Source organism: Ranitomeya variabilis, chromosome 5, assembly GCF_051348905.1.
Source record: "Ranitomeya variabilis isolate aRanVar5 chromosome 5, aRanVar5.hap1, whole genome shotgun sequence".
Taxonomy (NCBI): Eukaryota; Metazoa; Chordata; class Amphibia; order Anura; family Dendrobatidae; genus Ranitomeya; species Ranitomeya variabilis.
This window is the reverse complement of record NC_135236.1, coordinates 658,727,864-658,743,074: the sequence shown is the minus strand read 5'-3', so window position 1 is coordinate 658,743,074 and position 15,211 is coordinate 658,727,864. Positions and strand designations below refer to the sequence as shown.

The 15,211-nt window shown below is 41.8% G+C and overlaps 1 protein-coding gene across 1 annotated transcript in view; it reads left to right on the top strand.

Annotated features, from left to right (window-relative positions):
• Positions 1-13,900, top strand: part of CRACR2A (calcium release activated channel regulator 2A) — a 131,644-nt gene extending 117,744 nt beyond the window's left edge. Inside the window, exons 14-18 of the mRNA XM_077266496.1 lie at positions 5,920-6,001; positions 6,635-6,749; positions 6,955-7,056; positions 9,068-9,144; positions 10,514-13,900. Coding sequence (XP_077122611.1) covers positions 5,920-6,001; positions 6,635-6,749; positions 6,955-7,056; positions 9,068-9,144; positions 10,514-10,604 — 467 coding nt within the window. The 3' untranslated portion in view covers positions 10,605-13,900. The remainder of the gene's footprint in view (positions 1-5,919; positions 6,002-6,634; positions 6,750-6,954; positions 7,057-9,067; positions 9,145-10,513) is intronic.
• The last annotated feature ends 1,311 nt before the right edge of the window (positions 13,901-15,211 follow it).

The following is a 15,211-nucleotide window of genomic DNA, read 5'->3' as shown; positions in this document are numbered from 1 at the left end:
TCAGTTCATGATAGAAAGAGAGTGGTGACAGTGCTAGTACCTGTAAAATTCTGAGGGAGAGACAAGGAGGCAGTAATATCTGTGCCTCATAGCAAACTGATCTCTACATTATATGGAAATCTATGCGCAGAGATGGTGGGCTCTTATAATAATGCTCAGGGTATAACAGCAATATCTACACTGATAGGAAATTCTGATATTGAATTTCTTGTATATTTTGATGACTGAGACGAACCCAGAAGCTTCATCCCAGATAAATGTACCCAAGAAAATTCTGTATCTGTGACAAAACTCCCACCGGCCCAGCAGGAAAAAAAGCGCAGTCAACAGACTTCAATGCCCTCGGTTTGCAGCAGTTTGTGCCGCGTCTCATGAATATTTCTCTTGATTTATCTTAAGCGTTTGTCTATTTTGCATCACATCAGCATAATTTATATTAAAACGCGCCATGAAATGATATAAAAAGGATGGCACAGTGCACAACAAACACAGTTTTAATATGATCGGAAAAAGATGACAGCAGGGGAGCGAAACGCGGAACATCGCTTCCTGCGCGTCTTCAGGATAAATATCGCTCCTGGCTTCCAAGTGACAGGTTTACCAAGAGGTCATGTACGGTTCCTGCTAATCTCAACACATCTTGCACATCTTTTTTACAACAGAACGTTTTTTTTTGTCTCCATTTAAATGGTTTGTCCAGTATTAAAAAAAGTCTCCTTTTTTCCTGACTAGCTAGCTCTACTAGATGACCTTAGAGCATTGGCGATACAACCCCATACTCACCCTGTCTCCTTGAACATTTTGTCCAGGATGAGAAACCCTTTAATTAGAATCTGTCACTTGCCGTATATACTGTATGTAATTTAAAAAAAAAATTGGTGTAAATGCCGCTGTTCTCCTGAATCTATCGATGATTTTCTTTTCTTCCTGCTCCCCTCCGTTCCTGAGATATGGCCTCCTCTATACTTCGTATATTAATCTAGTCATGTTAGTCAACTGGGTGTGGTCAACAAGAAGGCCTCCACAGTAAACAGTTGAGATCACACCCACTTGTCTAATAAAAGTAGAAGAGGAGTCCATGCCTCGGGAACGGAGGGGCGCAGGAACAAAAGACAAGTGTCGTCGGATTCAGGAGAACATTAACATTAATACCAATCGAAAGTGAGGTGCTCTTTAAGGTAAGTTCTTCTGAAAACAGCACCACCTCTGTCTACAGGTTGTAGCACATACAAGCCAAGGGAACCTCTTGGGCCCCTCTATGCTCCAGTGCCCAGATACTTCTTCACCCACTATGGCTACACCCCTGCCCAAAGTTTAGAGAATCGACACCACTCTTATCTAATGGGTTTGATCGTGTATTGTGGTGCAATGGAAAACCATATCATCACCTGAGTATACAAATAAATTAATATTCCATTAAATACTTATAATTATAGGAAGATGGACATCATAACTAGTAAGTGTCCTAACAATATTTTGGTTCTACATAGTGTAAATGTTCCGAAATCAGTAGTAAAAGCATGGTCATGCTGTCCACATACCCCTGCAAGTTAAAACTGCTTTTGGTGCACAAATTAAGTCTAAAATGTGCAGGAACGGTCCCAATACTCCAGGTTTGAAACTTGCCATCTACACTTTGCTAATGACTGGTTTCACTTCATAAACATTTTGCCAGCACAATAGGAACTGGAACTTCCATTCCATCATTTCTCAGTATGCATTGCACTTACCATTTTCCAATGGGTTGCCTGCCCTGAACTGAAAGCCCAACTTTCTTTTATGTCTGTTATGAGACAAAGACTTGCTTCCACTTGCGGTAGAGAGACAAAAACCCATCCCACATCCTGTTGAGAAATGATGTCCTGCCTCCACTTCCTGTAGAGAGTCAAATTCCCATTCCTCTTCTGATGGAGAAACAAAGACCCAATCCCAAGTCTTCTCGAAACAAAGACCTGCCCTCTCTTGTAGAGTCGAAGATCCACCCCCACTTATAGTGGAAACACAGAGATCTGCCTAATTGCTGCTCAGAAATGATGACCCACCTCCAATTCCTGTGAAGTGTCAAATTCACATTCCTGTAGAAACAAAGACCCAAGACCATTTCCTGTAGAGACACAAAGACCTGCCCTACTTACTGTAAGAGCAAAGAACAGTCCTGACTTGTAGAGATTCCTAGACACACCCCATTTTTTGTGGAAAGACAAAGATCCTCCCCACTTCCTGTTGCGAAATGATGACCAGCTCCCACATCCTGTAGTGTTAAATTCCCATTCCACTTCCTGTAGAAACAATGACCCAGCCCCATTTCCTGTAGAGAGACAAAGACCTTCCCTACTACCCATAGAGACAAAGATCTGCCCTCACTTGTAGAGAGTAGAAGACGTGCCCCCACTTCTTGTAAGACAAATATCCTCCTAACTTCCCATTGAGAAATGATGACGTGCCCTACTTCCTGTAAAGAGTCAAATTCCCATTGGACCTCCCGTAGAAACATTGGCCTGAGAGAAAAAGACCTTCCCCACTCCCTGTAAAAACAAAGACCTGTTCCCACTTGTAGAGATTCGAAGACCTGCCCCCACTTTTTGTGGAAAGACAACTATCCTCCCCACTTCCTTTAGAGAAACAATGACCTGCCCCAACTTCCTGTAGAGTGTCAAATTCCCATTACACTTCATAGGGTAACAAAAACCCAACCCCACTTCCTGTAGAGACAAAGACCTGCCCCCACCTGTAGAGAGTTGAAGACCTGACCTCACTTCCTGTGGAAAGACAAAGATCCGCTCCACTTCCTGTTGAGAACCAAATATCTGCCCCAGTTCTTGTTATCTTTCTCGGGCCTCTCTTACTAGAGACAGATTGCACTTAACAACAGGCAGAGAATAGCAAATTACACTTGACAACAGACAGACAATATCAAATTACACAATTTCTTGTAGCATCCAATAGAGGCCAAAAGCTATCCAAACACATGTTATATCACACACGTCCAGTACTTGGTGTATCTTAAATGATCCACAATATGTTTTCTAATCAGTATGCTAATTGATTGTGACTAATTATGCCACCTTCCTAATATTAGGACCAAATGTTGTAGTTCCCAGGAGCCTCGTCTTATTAGCCTCCTAAATAAAACATAGCTGGTTGTGTCCAATTTTTTGGATATCCTCCGTAAATCTCTTAGGAAGGTTATACCTCGGCTTAAACACTTCCCCTTTCATGCTCCATTACCTATTCAGGTTCTCCTGCTTCGTTCCTTCAAACATAAAGTTGAATATGTCCCCTGGGGTCTATCAATGCAGTGAGCCCAGACCGCGATGTGTGATATTACGGCTTATGCTGCCAAAAACTATAAGTGTCCAGCCATGCATACCTTATCCACCGTGCTCCGTTTCCTGCTGCAGTAAAATGCCATCATAAATTAACGTTATATATTCCAGTTTTTCGCTTGCCAAATCCATTGGGTCAAAGGTGAAGATCCAACCTGTTCTCCTGCCACATCTCAGTGACTTATTTCTACTGTAGGGAAGAAAATTGCTAATATAAACAGATTGTGCTCTTGATAACATTTTACTTCTGCTAAAATATGCAAAAATGGAACGTTTATGGATTATGGGAATGACAGACGGAGGAGAACAAAAGAGCAAAAATGTGACAAAAACAGCAACAACAACAAAAGTTGAAATGGAACTAAATTGATTCTTAGTTTCAAAGAGAATTTTTTTTGATTTTTTAAAATTTTTTAAAAACTTTTTCATTATTGTTATTTTTACTGGTGTACTTGTTTGTTGGTGAGTATAATGCTCCATATAAAACAAATGTAGAGGGATAAATTGGGTGATAGTGATCCAGGATTGTGTGATAACCCTGTGGCACAAAATTTGATGGAGTTTTCAAAATCCAACACTAGGACGTGGACTCGACTTCATGGCCTATTCCCACCACAGAATGCCCACGAACGAGAAGTGATCTCTACAGAACAGGAAGTGTCAGTGTCACGAGGATGCCGCGACAGATAGGGGCCAGAAGATTGCGGTGTCTGGCTTCACGAACTCCTGCACTGATTAGAATTGCTTCACTATCTTATTAAACAGTACCGTTTTTTTCTTTGCTGCTAATGCAAGGGTTAATCAGTTCAGTTAATCTCCTTTAGCTCTCCAACCTGGATTGTCTCTGCTGTCCAGTGTTGGCCACTCCCCTCTGCTATATATGCTCCCAATGGCATCTTCAGAGATGCCAGTGATAGTTCTTACTATCTGGTTTGGAGCTGGAGGTGAAGTTTGTGTTTGGAGTACATGTTTGGAGACTTGTTCAGGAGATTTTTGCTTAGAATTTGTTTGTGTGTACATCTTCATTCTCTCCTATTTGGTTTCACCTTTCTATACCTCCCCTGTGTTCCACTCTGTTGTTTGGTGATTGAATTTTATATGATTGTAGTTTTCATTTAACTCTGTCCATCTTCCCTTGTTTGTCTGGTTAGTGTTATCCCATACACTTCGGCCTCACTCCTCCTTAGGTGGGGGAGGGAACAGATAAGAGTTAATATAGGAGGACAGCAAGGCACAAGACCCCGACATCTCCACCTTCAGGAATAGTCCGGGGGATAGGGATAGACTAGGGCACCCCTAGTTCGATTGATTGGGTAGGAGCCCACAGTCTCTAGTCGCTACGTGACAGTCAGCTTTTGTGAGTGGAGTAAAAACTATTTTTTTTTTAATTTGTTTAACATAAAGCACTTGTAGTACACAATAGATCATTTTCCGATGAAACATTTCCTTTAAGAACCAGACCAAAAGACTTACCCTGTTCACGGAGGGTTGTGGTTGAAAGCTCCATGTATCCTTTCTAAAATTTGTCCCCATTATGCCTTTTTGATTGAAAAAACAGTTAATGATAGGACTTGCTTTGGGTTTTAACACCCAAAGAACAAAACAACAAAAGAAATCCCAGGAGTGACACCTCGTCCAAGGGGTATTGAGGCATATATTTTATTATTTTTTACAACAGTGACTCAATAAGATAAAGCCCCCTGTATTTGATATTGGGTTAATTTACTGCCACTAGTATAGTTTTTGAACACTCTTTCTGAAATGTATCTATTACTTCCTGCAAAAGCCTTTGTTGATGATGACCATTTCAAAATGTCTCATATGCATAGGATACTAAAATCATAATAAGAAACATGGTGTTAATATCTCCCGCCTGGGACCTTCAGGTGAACGGATATCCTTAAGATAGGAGATATAATTTTTGGAACCAGAGCCCACATTTCATTTACCGGGGAAATGGCGGTTACCTGGTAAAAGCATGTTCTGACTTGAGATGGATGCAACATGCTGTAAGCACGGTACCATATTCTAAACAAGTTCTCCCCTTCACAAGCTCAGCGCCATTCCTATGTTAACAGGTCTAGTACCTTTCTTTTGTTTATCCCTTTTATTTTTTAATCTAACAGTATAAACTGTTTAGTCTTGTGCCCTTTGTAGCATCTTTTGCATATTTTTTTTATAAACACTGCCTAATTGTTGGATTAAACATATAAAATGTACGGTAGTTGCTTCTTTCCTAAACCAAACCCCTGAAGCCCCGTGAGGCTCAATGTTACCAGTAACGGGTGTACAATCGGCCTGTAATAAACGATTGGTGGTGGCATCTAAATTTTTCTATAGTTAGTGCCAAAGTGTATGTATATATATATATATATATATATATATATATATATATATACCCATGTATTGGAATCGAATGTGTAAAAACCGCCCAACTACCTAACTAATAGCAGTAGTAACTGTTGTTGCATCCATCAATCGTCAATCAATTGTGTAGTTGTCCCAACGATTGGCCATGGTGGAATATTGCCGAGATCTCCCTGACAATTTGGTGGCTGTTCCTGACAATATCTTTCTCCCTTTCCTCACCCAGGTATCGATTACAGCGTAAAGACGGTAACGGTGGAAAACTGTCAAGTGGCACTACAGCTCTGGGACACAGCCGGCCAAGAAAGGTTCTTCGTTATTCACTAATATACTACTGTGGGTGACCCAACGCATTTTAAGCAAGCAAGGGGGAAGGAGGAATCACCCTTTTGTCCTAGTGGGTTGCAGAATCCAGCCCCATATTGCCTTCTCCTGGATTCCATGCCTCTACGATTAGGAACCAGTTGAAATTTTAAGTATAATGATCCTTTGAGGTCTGATCATTTCACCACGAAATCAAATTCTTGCAGCTATTTGGAGGCTGGACTCAGCCTGGACGTATGGCCTCATCCATTTCTATTGATCTCATACTGTCCCAAATTTTCCAGAACTCTCACAAATTTTCAGATTTGGTAGCCGCCGGCTAAACCCGTTGTTCTTTAGCTAAATTCCTCCCAAAAGTAGGTGTTCTGAGGCAGGTCCTTGAGGACAGAGGACATTCCTGTGCCCAAGAGGCTGAGTGCACTGCTCCTTCATTTTCTGGATCACTGGGCGTCCCAGCAGCCCGACGCACGCCAATCAAAACTTCTCACATCGGAAACAAAGCCAGTTTTAGTTTCAGGCAGTTTTGCGACTTCTGCATGTTTGTATAATATCCTACAGTCACCTACAAGGTTAGATCTTTCCCGATTGCATTTTTTCCTTTCCTGTATCCACGCCAGGTACCGCAGTATCACCAAACAATTCTTCAGGAAAGCGGACGGTGTCATTGTAATGTATGATATCACCTCCAAAGACACGTTTACAGCAGTGCGACAATGGCTCACCAGTGTGGAGGTAAGACGCAAAGAGAGCTAAATAATGCCCACCTCAGCTGCTGCAGAACCTCATAATGCACCTCAGCTGCTGCAGAACCTCATAATACACCTCAGCTTCTGCAAAACATCATAATACAGCTCAGCTGCTTCAGAACATCACAATACACCTCAGCTGCTGTAGAACATCATAATATATCTCCCCTGCATGTATCTTATCTTTATAGGAAGGAGCCGATGAGAACATCCCCATATTAATGTTGGGCAATAAAACAGACATTGATAAGGAAAGAGAAGTGCCCTGTGGTCTGGGGGATCATCTCGCTAAGGTGAGAACTGGTCTGTTACATTTCTATCATCTCTCACTGTCTTGCTCACTACATTTTGGGGATATCTCATGCATGTTTTCAATCATTTGACCAATGCATCGTCCATAGCGTTGTCTCATCCAGACAAACCTTTTCTTCATATCCTTTTATATGTAATAAACAAGGGTCTTCTGCTCATATGAATGGACATCTCATTATTAAGATAGAATTAGACATTAGCCCCTTAAAATTATGGGCAAGAAGTTTTCACATATTCTCTTGTCCGCAAACAAATCCTTTTTAAAAGTCTATACTCAATCTCCACCCACCTAGAATGCTTGACAGCCCCTCAGTGTCCCTCCTCCCTGCCTCTGCTGAATCCCCACCCATCTAGAATGATTGACATCCCCTCATTGTCCCTCCTCCCTGCCTCTGCTGAATCCCCACCTACCTAGAATGATTGACATCCCCTCAGTGTCCCTCCTCCCTGCCTCTGCTGAATCCCCACCCACCTAGAATGATTGACAGACCCTCAGTGTCCCTCCTCCCTGCCTCTGCTGAATCCTCACCCACCTAGAATGATTGACAGCCCCTCAGTGTCCCTCCTCCCCGCCTCTGCTGAATCCCCACCCACCTAGAATGATTGACAGCCCCTCAGTGTCCCTCCTCCCTGCCTCTGCTGAATCCCCACCCACTTAGAATGCTTGACAGCCCCTCAGTGTCCCTCCTCCCTGCCTCTGCTGAATCCCCACCCATCTAGAATGATTGACATCCCCTCGTTGTCCCTCCTCCCTGCCTCTGCTGAATCCCCACCTACCTAGAATGATTGACATCCCCTCAGTGTCCCTCCTCCCTGCCTCTGCTGAATCCCCACCCACCTAGAATGATTGACAGACCCTCAGTGTCCCTCCTCCCTGCCTCTGCTGAATCCTCACCCACCTAGAATGATTGACAGCCCCTCAGTGTCCCTCCTCCCCGCCTCTGCTGAATCCCCACCCACCTAGAATGATTGACAGCCCCTCAGTGTCCCTCCTCCCTGCCTCTGCTGAATCCCCACCCACCTAGAATGATTGACAGACCCTCAGTGTCCCTCCTCCTTGCTGTGATTTTACACTGCTCAGTACAAGCTGCAGCTGTGAGTCAGGCCCGGTGGGTGTAGGTTGAAGACATTCGGACTCATAAGGGCTCTCACTCTATAGCTACTATAGCATGTTTCAATAGTCTTTATGGGAAGCTAGAAGCTACCACAACCTGATCGGCTCTGCTACATACAGGCGATGATCAGATTGCCTGTATGTAGCAGAATTACTCATTGCTAACTGTACTGCTTTTCCCAGCCATGAAAGCTTTTAATTTGGGAACGCGGGTGTCATCAGCGTGTCATCAGTGTGCAGCACGCATTTCCTCTGTGCTGCCGGAAAAATAAGGACATGTCTGCACGACCAATGAATATAATGGGTGTGCGTGTGTCTGTATTTGCGGTCTTTAAAAACAGACCACGTACGGATAAAAAAAATGGACGTGTGAAGAGGGCCTAACGGTAAACGCACTCAGAGTATTTTTGCGGCAGTCAGAAACAATGAGTTTTCTAGTGGAAACTGCTTCAGAAAAGGCTCTTTTTTTTATGGAGAGTTTTTGAATGAGCTTTTCGTTGCCTAAAGTATTTTGAAAACTTTTTTTAGCTCAAGAGTTGTTTTTTTTACAGCCTTTTGATTGGACAGTGCCCAGTTTGGAGAAGATTCCACCAAGAGCTGTTTCAAAGAAGTGACATGCGCTTTCTTTTTCTTTTGCCCCTCCTGGCATTTTTCAAGACCTGTAGTGGAAAAAAAAAAATGCTCGAAAGTCTGAATATCAGCCGAATTTACCAAATGACCCGGCAGGTGCAAATATTTAATACAGCGACAACTGTAGGAGAAAGGTGGTATTACATGTCAACGTAAGGGTGGAGCTGCTTAATTAATAGAAGAGGGGCTGAGACCCCCAATGTACGAAGTCCATCTATGACCTCGGCTGACATCTTTTTATTTTTCAGGACTGCAGCTTAATTTTCTATGAATGCAGCGCCTCCAGTGGACACAACGTGAAAGAATCAATTCTGCATTTAGCAGCGTAAGTCATGTTTGCTGATGCGCCCATTCATATTATTTTATTTTTAGGTCTTGCTAAAAGTATTGACTCTCCCGCCACAGATCTGGCAAAATCAAAGGTGCCTTTAATAGAATATTTAATGTGATAAATCCACCAAATCAGCTTGATGCACGTGATCCTTTTTACTAGCTGGAAGAAAATAATGTCTGTGAGAGCTCCTTTACAGGAAGTGGGGACAGGTCTTTGTTTCTCTACAGGAAGTTTGGGGTGGGTCATTGTTTCTCTACAGGAAGTGGGGACAGATCTTTTTCTCTATACAGGAAGTGGGGACAGATCTTTGTTTCTCTACAGGAAGTGGGGACAGATCTTTTTCTCTATACAGGAAGTGGGGACAGATCTTTGTTTCTCTACAAGAAGTGGGGACAGGTCTTTGCCTCTCTACAGGAAGTGGGGCAGGTCATTGTTTCTCTAAAGGAAGTGGAGGTATATCTTTTGTATCTCTACAAGTGGGGTACGTCATTGTTTCTCTACAAGATGTGGGGACAGGTCTTTTTGTCTCTCTACAGGAAGTGGGGCAGGTCATTATTTCTCTACAAGAAGTGGGACAGGTCTTTTGTATCTCTACAAGAAGTGAGGGTGAGTGTTTGCCTCTCCACAGGAAGTGGGGACAGGTCTTTGTCTCTCTACAGGAAATGGGGGCAGATCATTGTTTCTCTTCAAGAAGTGGTGATGGGTCTTTATCTCTACAGGAAGTGGGGGCAGGTCATTGTTTCTCTGCAAGAAGTGGGGACAGGTATTTGTCTCTCTACAGGAAGTGGGGCAGGTCATTGTTTCTCTAAAGGAAGTGGAGGTTTGTCTTTTGTATCTCTACAAGTGGGGTAGGTCATTGTTTCTCTACAAGATGTGGGGACAGGTCTTTTTGTCTCTCTACAGGAAGTGGGGCAGGTCATTATTTCTCTACAAAAAATGGGGACAGGTATTTGTCTCTTTACAGGAAGTGGGGGCAGGTCATTGTTTCTCTAAAAAAAGTGGAGGTGGGTCTTTTGTATCTCTACAAGAAGTGAGGGTGAGTGTTTGCCTCTCTACAGGAAGTGGGGGCAGGTCATTGTTTCTCTACAAGAAATGGGGACAGGTCTTTGTCTCTCTACAGGAAGTTGGGGCAGGTTATTGTTTCTCTAAAGGAAGTGGAGATGGGTCTTTTGTATCTCTATAAGAAGTGAGGGTGAGTGTTTGTCTCTCTACAGGAAGTGGGACAGATCTTTGTCTCTCTACAGAAAGTGGGGGCATGTATTTTTTAAACAATTATGTGCTACAATTCTGACAAAATCTCCTTGATGAATTGGACACAAGTCCTTGAATTCCTAATTTTCATGAATTCATCTTTTCCCAGGATTCTGAAAGAGCAAGAAGATAAAATAAAGGAAAAAACTGTCCGACTTCTCGACTCACCAAAAAAGAAAAATTGCTGTTCCAGACAGTAAACTACTAATTTTTGCCTCGCCAACTATTTGTACACTACAATTCCTGGTGCACCCGGCTCAACTTTTATGTAGTATAATACTACTCATTAGTATCTGATTAGTTTGTCTCATATTTCAGTTAGTCGGTGATAATATAGGGATAAAGAATGGAACTGGGACAGAAAGCAATAATTTTATAACTTATAACATTGTTGTTGGTTTTATATTATTTGATGTTGTTATTGTGATTTATGTTCGCTATATATCGTTTTTATGACTTCTATGGCGAAACTGCATACAGTTGTCCCGATAATGATACATGACATCAATGAGACTTGTCTTAGATGAACTTTTTGATTGGAAGTCAACATATTGAAGCTGATGAACCAATCACTACTGGATTAGAGATTGTTAATATGTATGGTTTTAGGCAGGGGCGGGGCTAGTGCTTAAGCAGAGGAGGGACTTTCTGAGCTATATCAGTTCCTTGTTCTGCCTCCTTTCTTTTACTTACTCATCAAGTTTGATTGGTGGGACTCTATCAATAGGTACCATTATCGATACCAAACATCAGCAAAAGGGTGGGTTTTTTTTTCAATCAGACAGCACCACACTTGTTCATTGGCCGTCGCTGGTGCTGCAGCTTAGACCCATTTAAAAAGTTGGAATGCTGGAATTAATACAAAAGTGGCACTATTCTGAAAAAAAGTAGCAGACTTTCTTTTCTAATCTTAGATATACTATATCTTGACTCATTATATCTGGGCATAAAACAGATGCCCATTGGCCAGTGTGAATATATACCTCAGTAAGCAGAACACAACCCTGTTACAATCACAAGTGTATTTTTTTAACCAATCTGTCTTTATGCTTGAATTAAAACAATAGTGAGAGTTATTTCCAAAGACTCTTACCAACAGTTATTAAGAGACTGTAATATTTTTTTTTTTCATGGAGTTTCCGTTTAGACATATGAAAAATTATCAATTTTTCATCCAAATTTATCCTCCGCATTCCATCCATATCTTCGTTTTTTTACATCCGTATGACAGATGCTTAAGCACCCCCTAAATCATGGACTGAACTCCTTCCACTAGTCCAATATTAAACCCCTTTTCCTCAATGTATTGAATTTGCAGAAAATATTGATGTAATTATAGTTGCAGTCTAACCTTCCAGCTTTTTCTGATTTCTGCAGAAATCTGACACAAAAAAAGTCAAAATAAAAATGTTTTCATCGTTGTCCTAACCCTAACCCTAACTCTATTTTCTAACCCTAACCCTAACGTTAGGTTAGTTTTTTTAAAATTTAGTTAGGATTTGGGTTAAAAAAAGATGGGAAAACCTAAAAGTTATTAGAATGTTAGTGCTTTTTTAAATGTTATTTTACAGGAGACATTTTTGGGACAGTAGTTCTGTCTCTCCTTTTAATTAGAAATGAGAGGAGAGCAGAGAGCAGCAGGAGAGCACAGTGCAAGTACATGCACAATGCTCATGATTCAATACTGTCGATGCCTATGCAGGTGTGAGATTGTCATCAACTGCTGCGCTCTGCATAGGCAGCAGCGCAGATGAAAATTCTCACTTCATTATACTGAAAGCTTTGCCATATTAATGTCCGCCGGGTGGGCACTCACCGGGTGCCACTCTCAGTGCAGAGGAGTCTTGGCTCATTTGACAGTGATGGTGGGGGGCTCAGCCAAATTTGACTGCGTGGGACCACTTGTTGCCCACCGAAGCTATGCTATTGGGAGTAGTGTATGATAGTTACCAGTCCTGCACTTGTCTTGGCAGATATAGGCAAACTCGATGCAATCAGTGCTAACATGTATCTTTAGCTTCTATCAGTGGTGTGAACATCGCCTAAAATTCTGAAAAGCGTCTAATATAGAAAAATGTTTAAACAATTCATATTTTTCTATTCAAAATTACAGTAAATAGAAGACATATAGGATCAAAAACACAAACTTAATGGAAAAATCCATTTTCAACATATCCGGAATAGCAAAGGGCTATGTGAATTTTTCCTTTATTTGCTTAAATGGGTATTGACTTGTCTGTATTATGTGTTTTGGCACTTTTGGTATTTTAATGGGATTTTTTAACTATCTGACATCACTGGACAATTGTTTTTACTGTCCTTTGTACTGTAGTGTCATACAGTACGCAAATCCTAAAGGGTCTATGGTGAGAGGAAGTCATTTTATGAATCCATGATCTGTGGATTATTGCTTGCTGTAGTTGTAACGCCATTTTAAAGGCAAAAATGTGATTTACCGTATGTGCTGCTAATTACTTGTAACATAATGGTCGTGTTGTTTTTTTGTTATGATCGGTTACAGTAATGTAACTCAGGGATTGGTCACCATGGATGAGCAGACTCATGGAAGTTCGGGTTCTCGTACCCTACCCAAACTTTATTTCAAAGTTCAGTTTGGGTATTAAAACTTTATCTGAACTTGAACCAGAACCCAAACCCCATTGAAAACAATGAGGAGCCAAACTTTTTTCTCTCTCTCTTTCCCTCTCCCACTCTCTCCTCCCGAATTTCCGAACATTCAAACTGACTTCTCCCGGAACTCCGAACATTCCAACTGACTTCTCCCAGAACTCTGAACTTTCCAACTGACTTTTCTAGGAACTCTGAACATTCCAACTGACTTCTCCTGGAACTTCGAACATTCCAACTGTCTTCTCCCGGAACTCCGAACATTCCAACTGACTTCTCCCGGAACTCCGAACTTTCCAACTGACTTCTCTCGGAACTCCGGACATTCCAAATGACTTCTCTCGGAACTCCGAACATTCCAAATGACTTCTCCCGGAACTCTGAACATTCCGACTAGCTTCTTCTGGAACTCTGAAGATTCCGACTGACTTCTCTAGGAATTCTGAACATTGCAACTGACTTCTCCCAGAACTCTGAACATTCCAACTGACTTTTCTAGGAACTCTGAACATTCCAACTGACTTCTCCTGGAACTTCGAACATTCCAACTGTCTTCTCTCAGAACTCCAAACATTCCAACTGACTTCTCCCGGAACTCCGAACATTCGAACTGTCTTCTCTCGAAACTCCGAACATTACAATGGACTTCTCCGGGAATTCCAAACATTCCAACTGACTTCTGTGACGCTAGTCACTTCTCAAGGCCAAGCCATGAGTCAGAGTGGTCAAGGGGTCCAAGGTCAAAAGCAAGGAGGGTAAGTCATAAACAGAAGGAAGAGACAAAGCGTAGTCAGGTAACGTTCCGAGGTCAGAGTATCGGGAGGATAACAGATCAGAGCTGAAGGGGTTAAACAGGAAGATGGTCAGAATGAAGTCCAAGGTCAGGCAACAAATCAATCATACAGAACTCAAGGCACAGGAAAGCACAAACCTCATAGGCTGAATGTACATCTGGTAGAGTTCTGGGAGACACAGATTAGTTAAGAAGCATGGCAATTTACTGGATTAGTGAACACATGAAGACAGCCGACACCTCACTGTCTCAGATTGGATAGCTGAGCTGTCAATCAACACATTGACAGCTCAGCACGCCCCCCCTGTACCAGATTGGATGGCCAAGCTGTCAATCAAAGTACTGACAGCTTCAGCACACCCCATGTCAGATTGAACGGCCGAGCTGCCAGTAACTGCATCCCAGACACACTGAGGGGGTGGAACCATAGCAACTTCTTTTGGAACTCTGAACATTCCAACTGACTTCTCTCGGAACTCTGAACATTCCAACTGACTTCTCTCGGAACTCCGAACATTCCAACTGACTTCTCTCGGAACTCCGAACATTCCAACTGCTTCTCCAGGAACTCCGAACATTGCAACAGACTTCCGGGAGACGTCCGTCTTTGGTGTTTACCCCCAGACACTAACTGTCTGGTACAAACCCCAGACTTTTAAGTTCGGGTTCACTCATCCCTATTGATCACCCCTCCTGAAATGTTTGTTTTCTTACATGCTTGTATTCCTCGCAATATAACAATGTTGTAGCATCTTTTCTTAGAATGATATGTGCTGTTCCTCTGTTATTCCTCTGAAAATAAATAGAAAGTTTGGGGTGTGTCTATACATGCTGACCAATCAGTACCAAACTTTGTAGGGACACACCCTGTTAACAAGGGGAATGGTAACACCCAGTTGACCATTTATTTATAAATATTCAGAACCAATAACTGAAAAAAGGCAGAGAACAGAGTCATACATAAAGGGTTCATCAGAGGTGTTTTTACATGGGGAATTCAATAATTTATTAAAATAGACAAATCATGAATTGTAACAGGTTCTCTTTATTTCTTTTTGTCTTCTTTCTTAATTTCTTCCTGCTCTTATAAGCATTTAGCCACTGAAAACAGACAAAATTGCATAAGTAAATCTGCTGCATTGAGCCAGCCATGTCACTGATCTTAATGTTTTATTATTATTGTCATTATTATTATTATCCCTTTTTAATCCACATCCAAATTGAGTAAAAAATGCCCCTTCAATCCAATTTTTTGACACTTTGGAAATTTCTGAACCCAATATCCTGGGAAGAGCTATACTAAAACGGTAAAATATTAATTATCAATGACCGCTCATGTCACTGCAATCCATGGCCTCATCAGGGGTTTGTCTGAATCCCATTTAT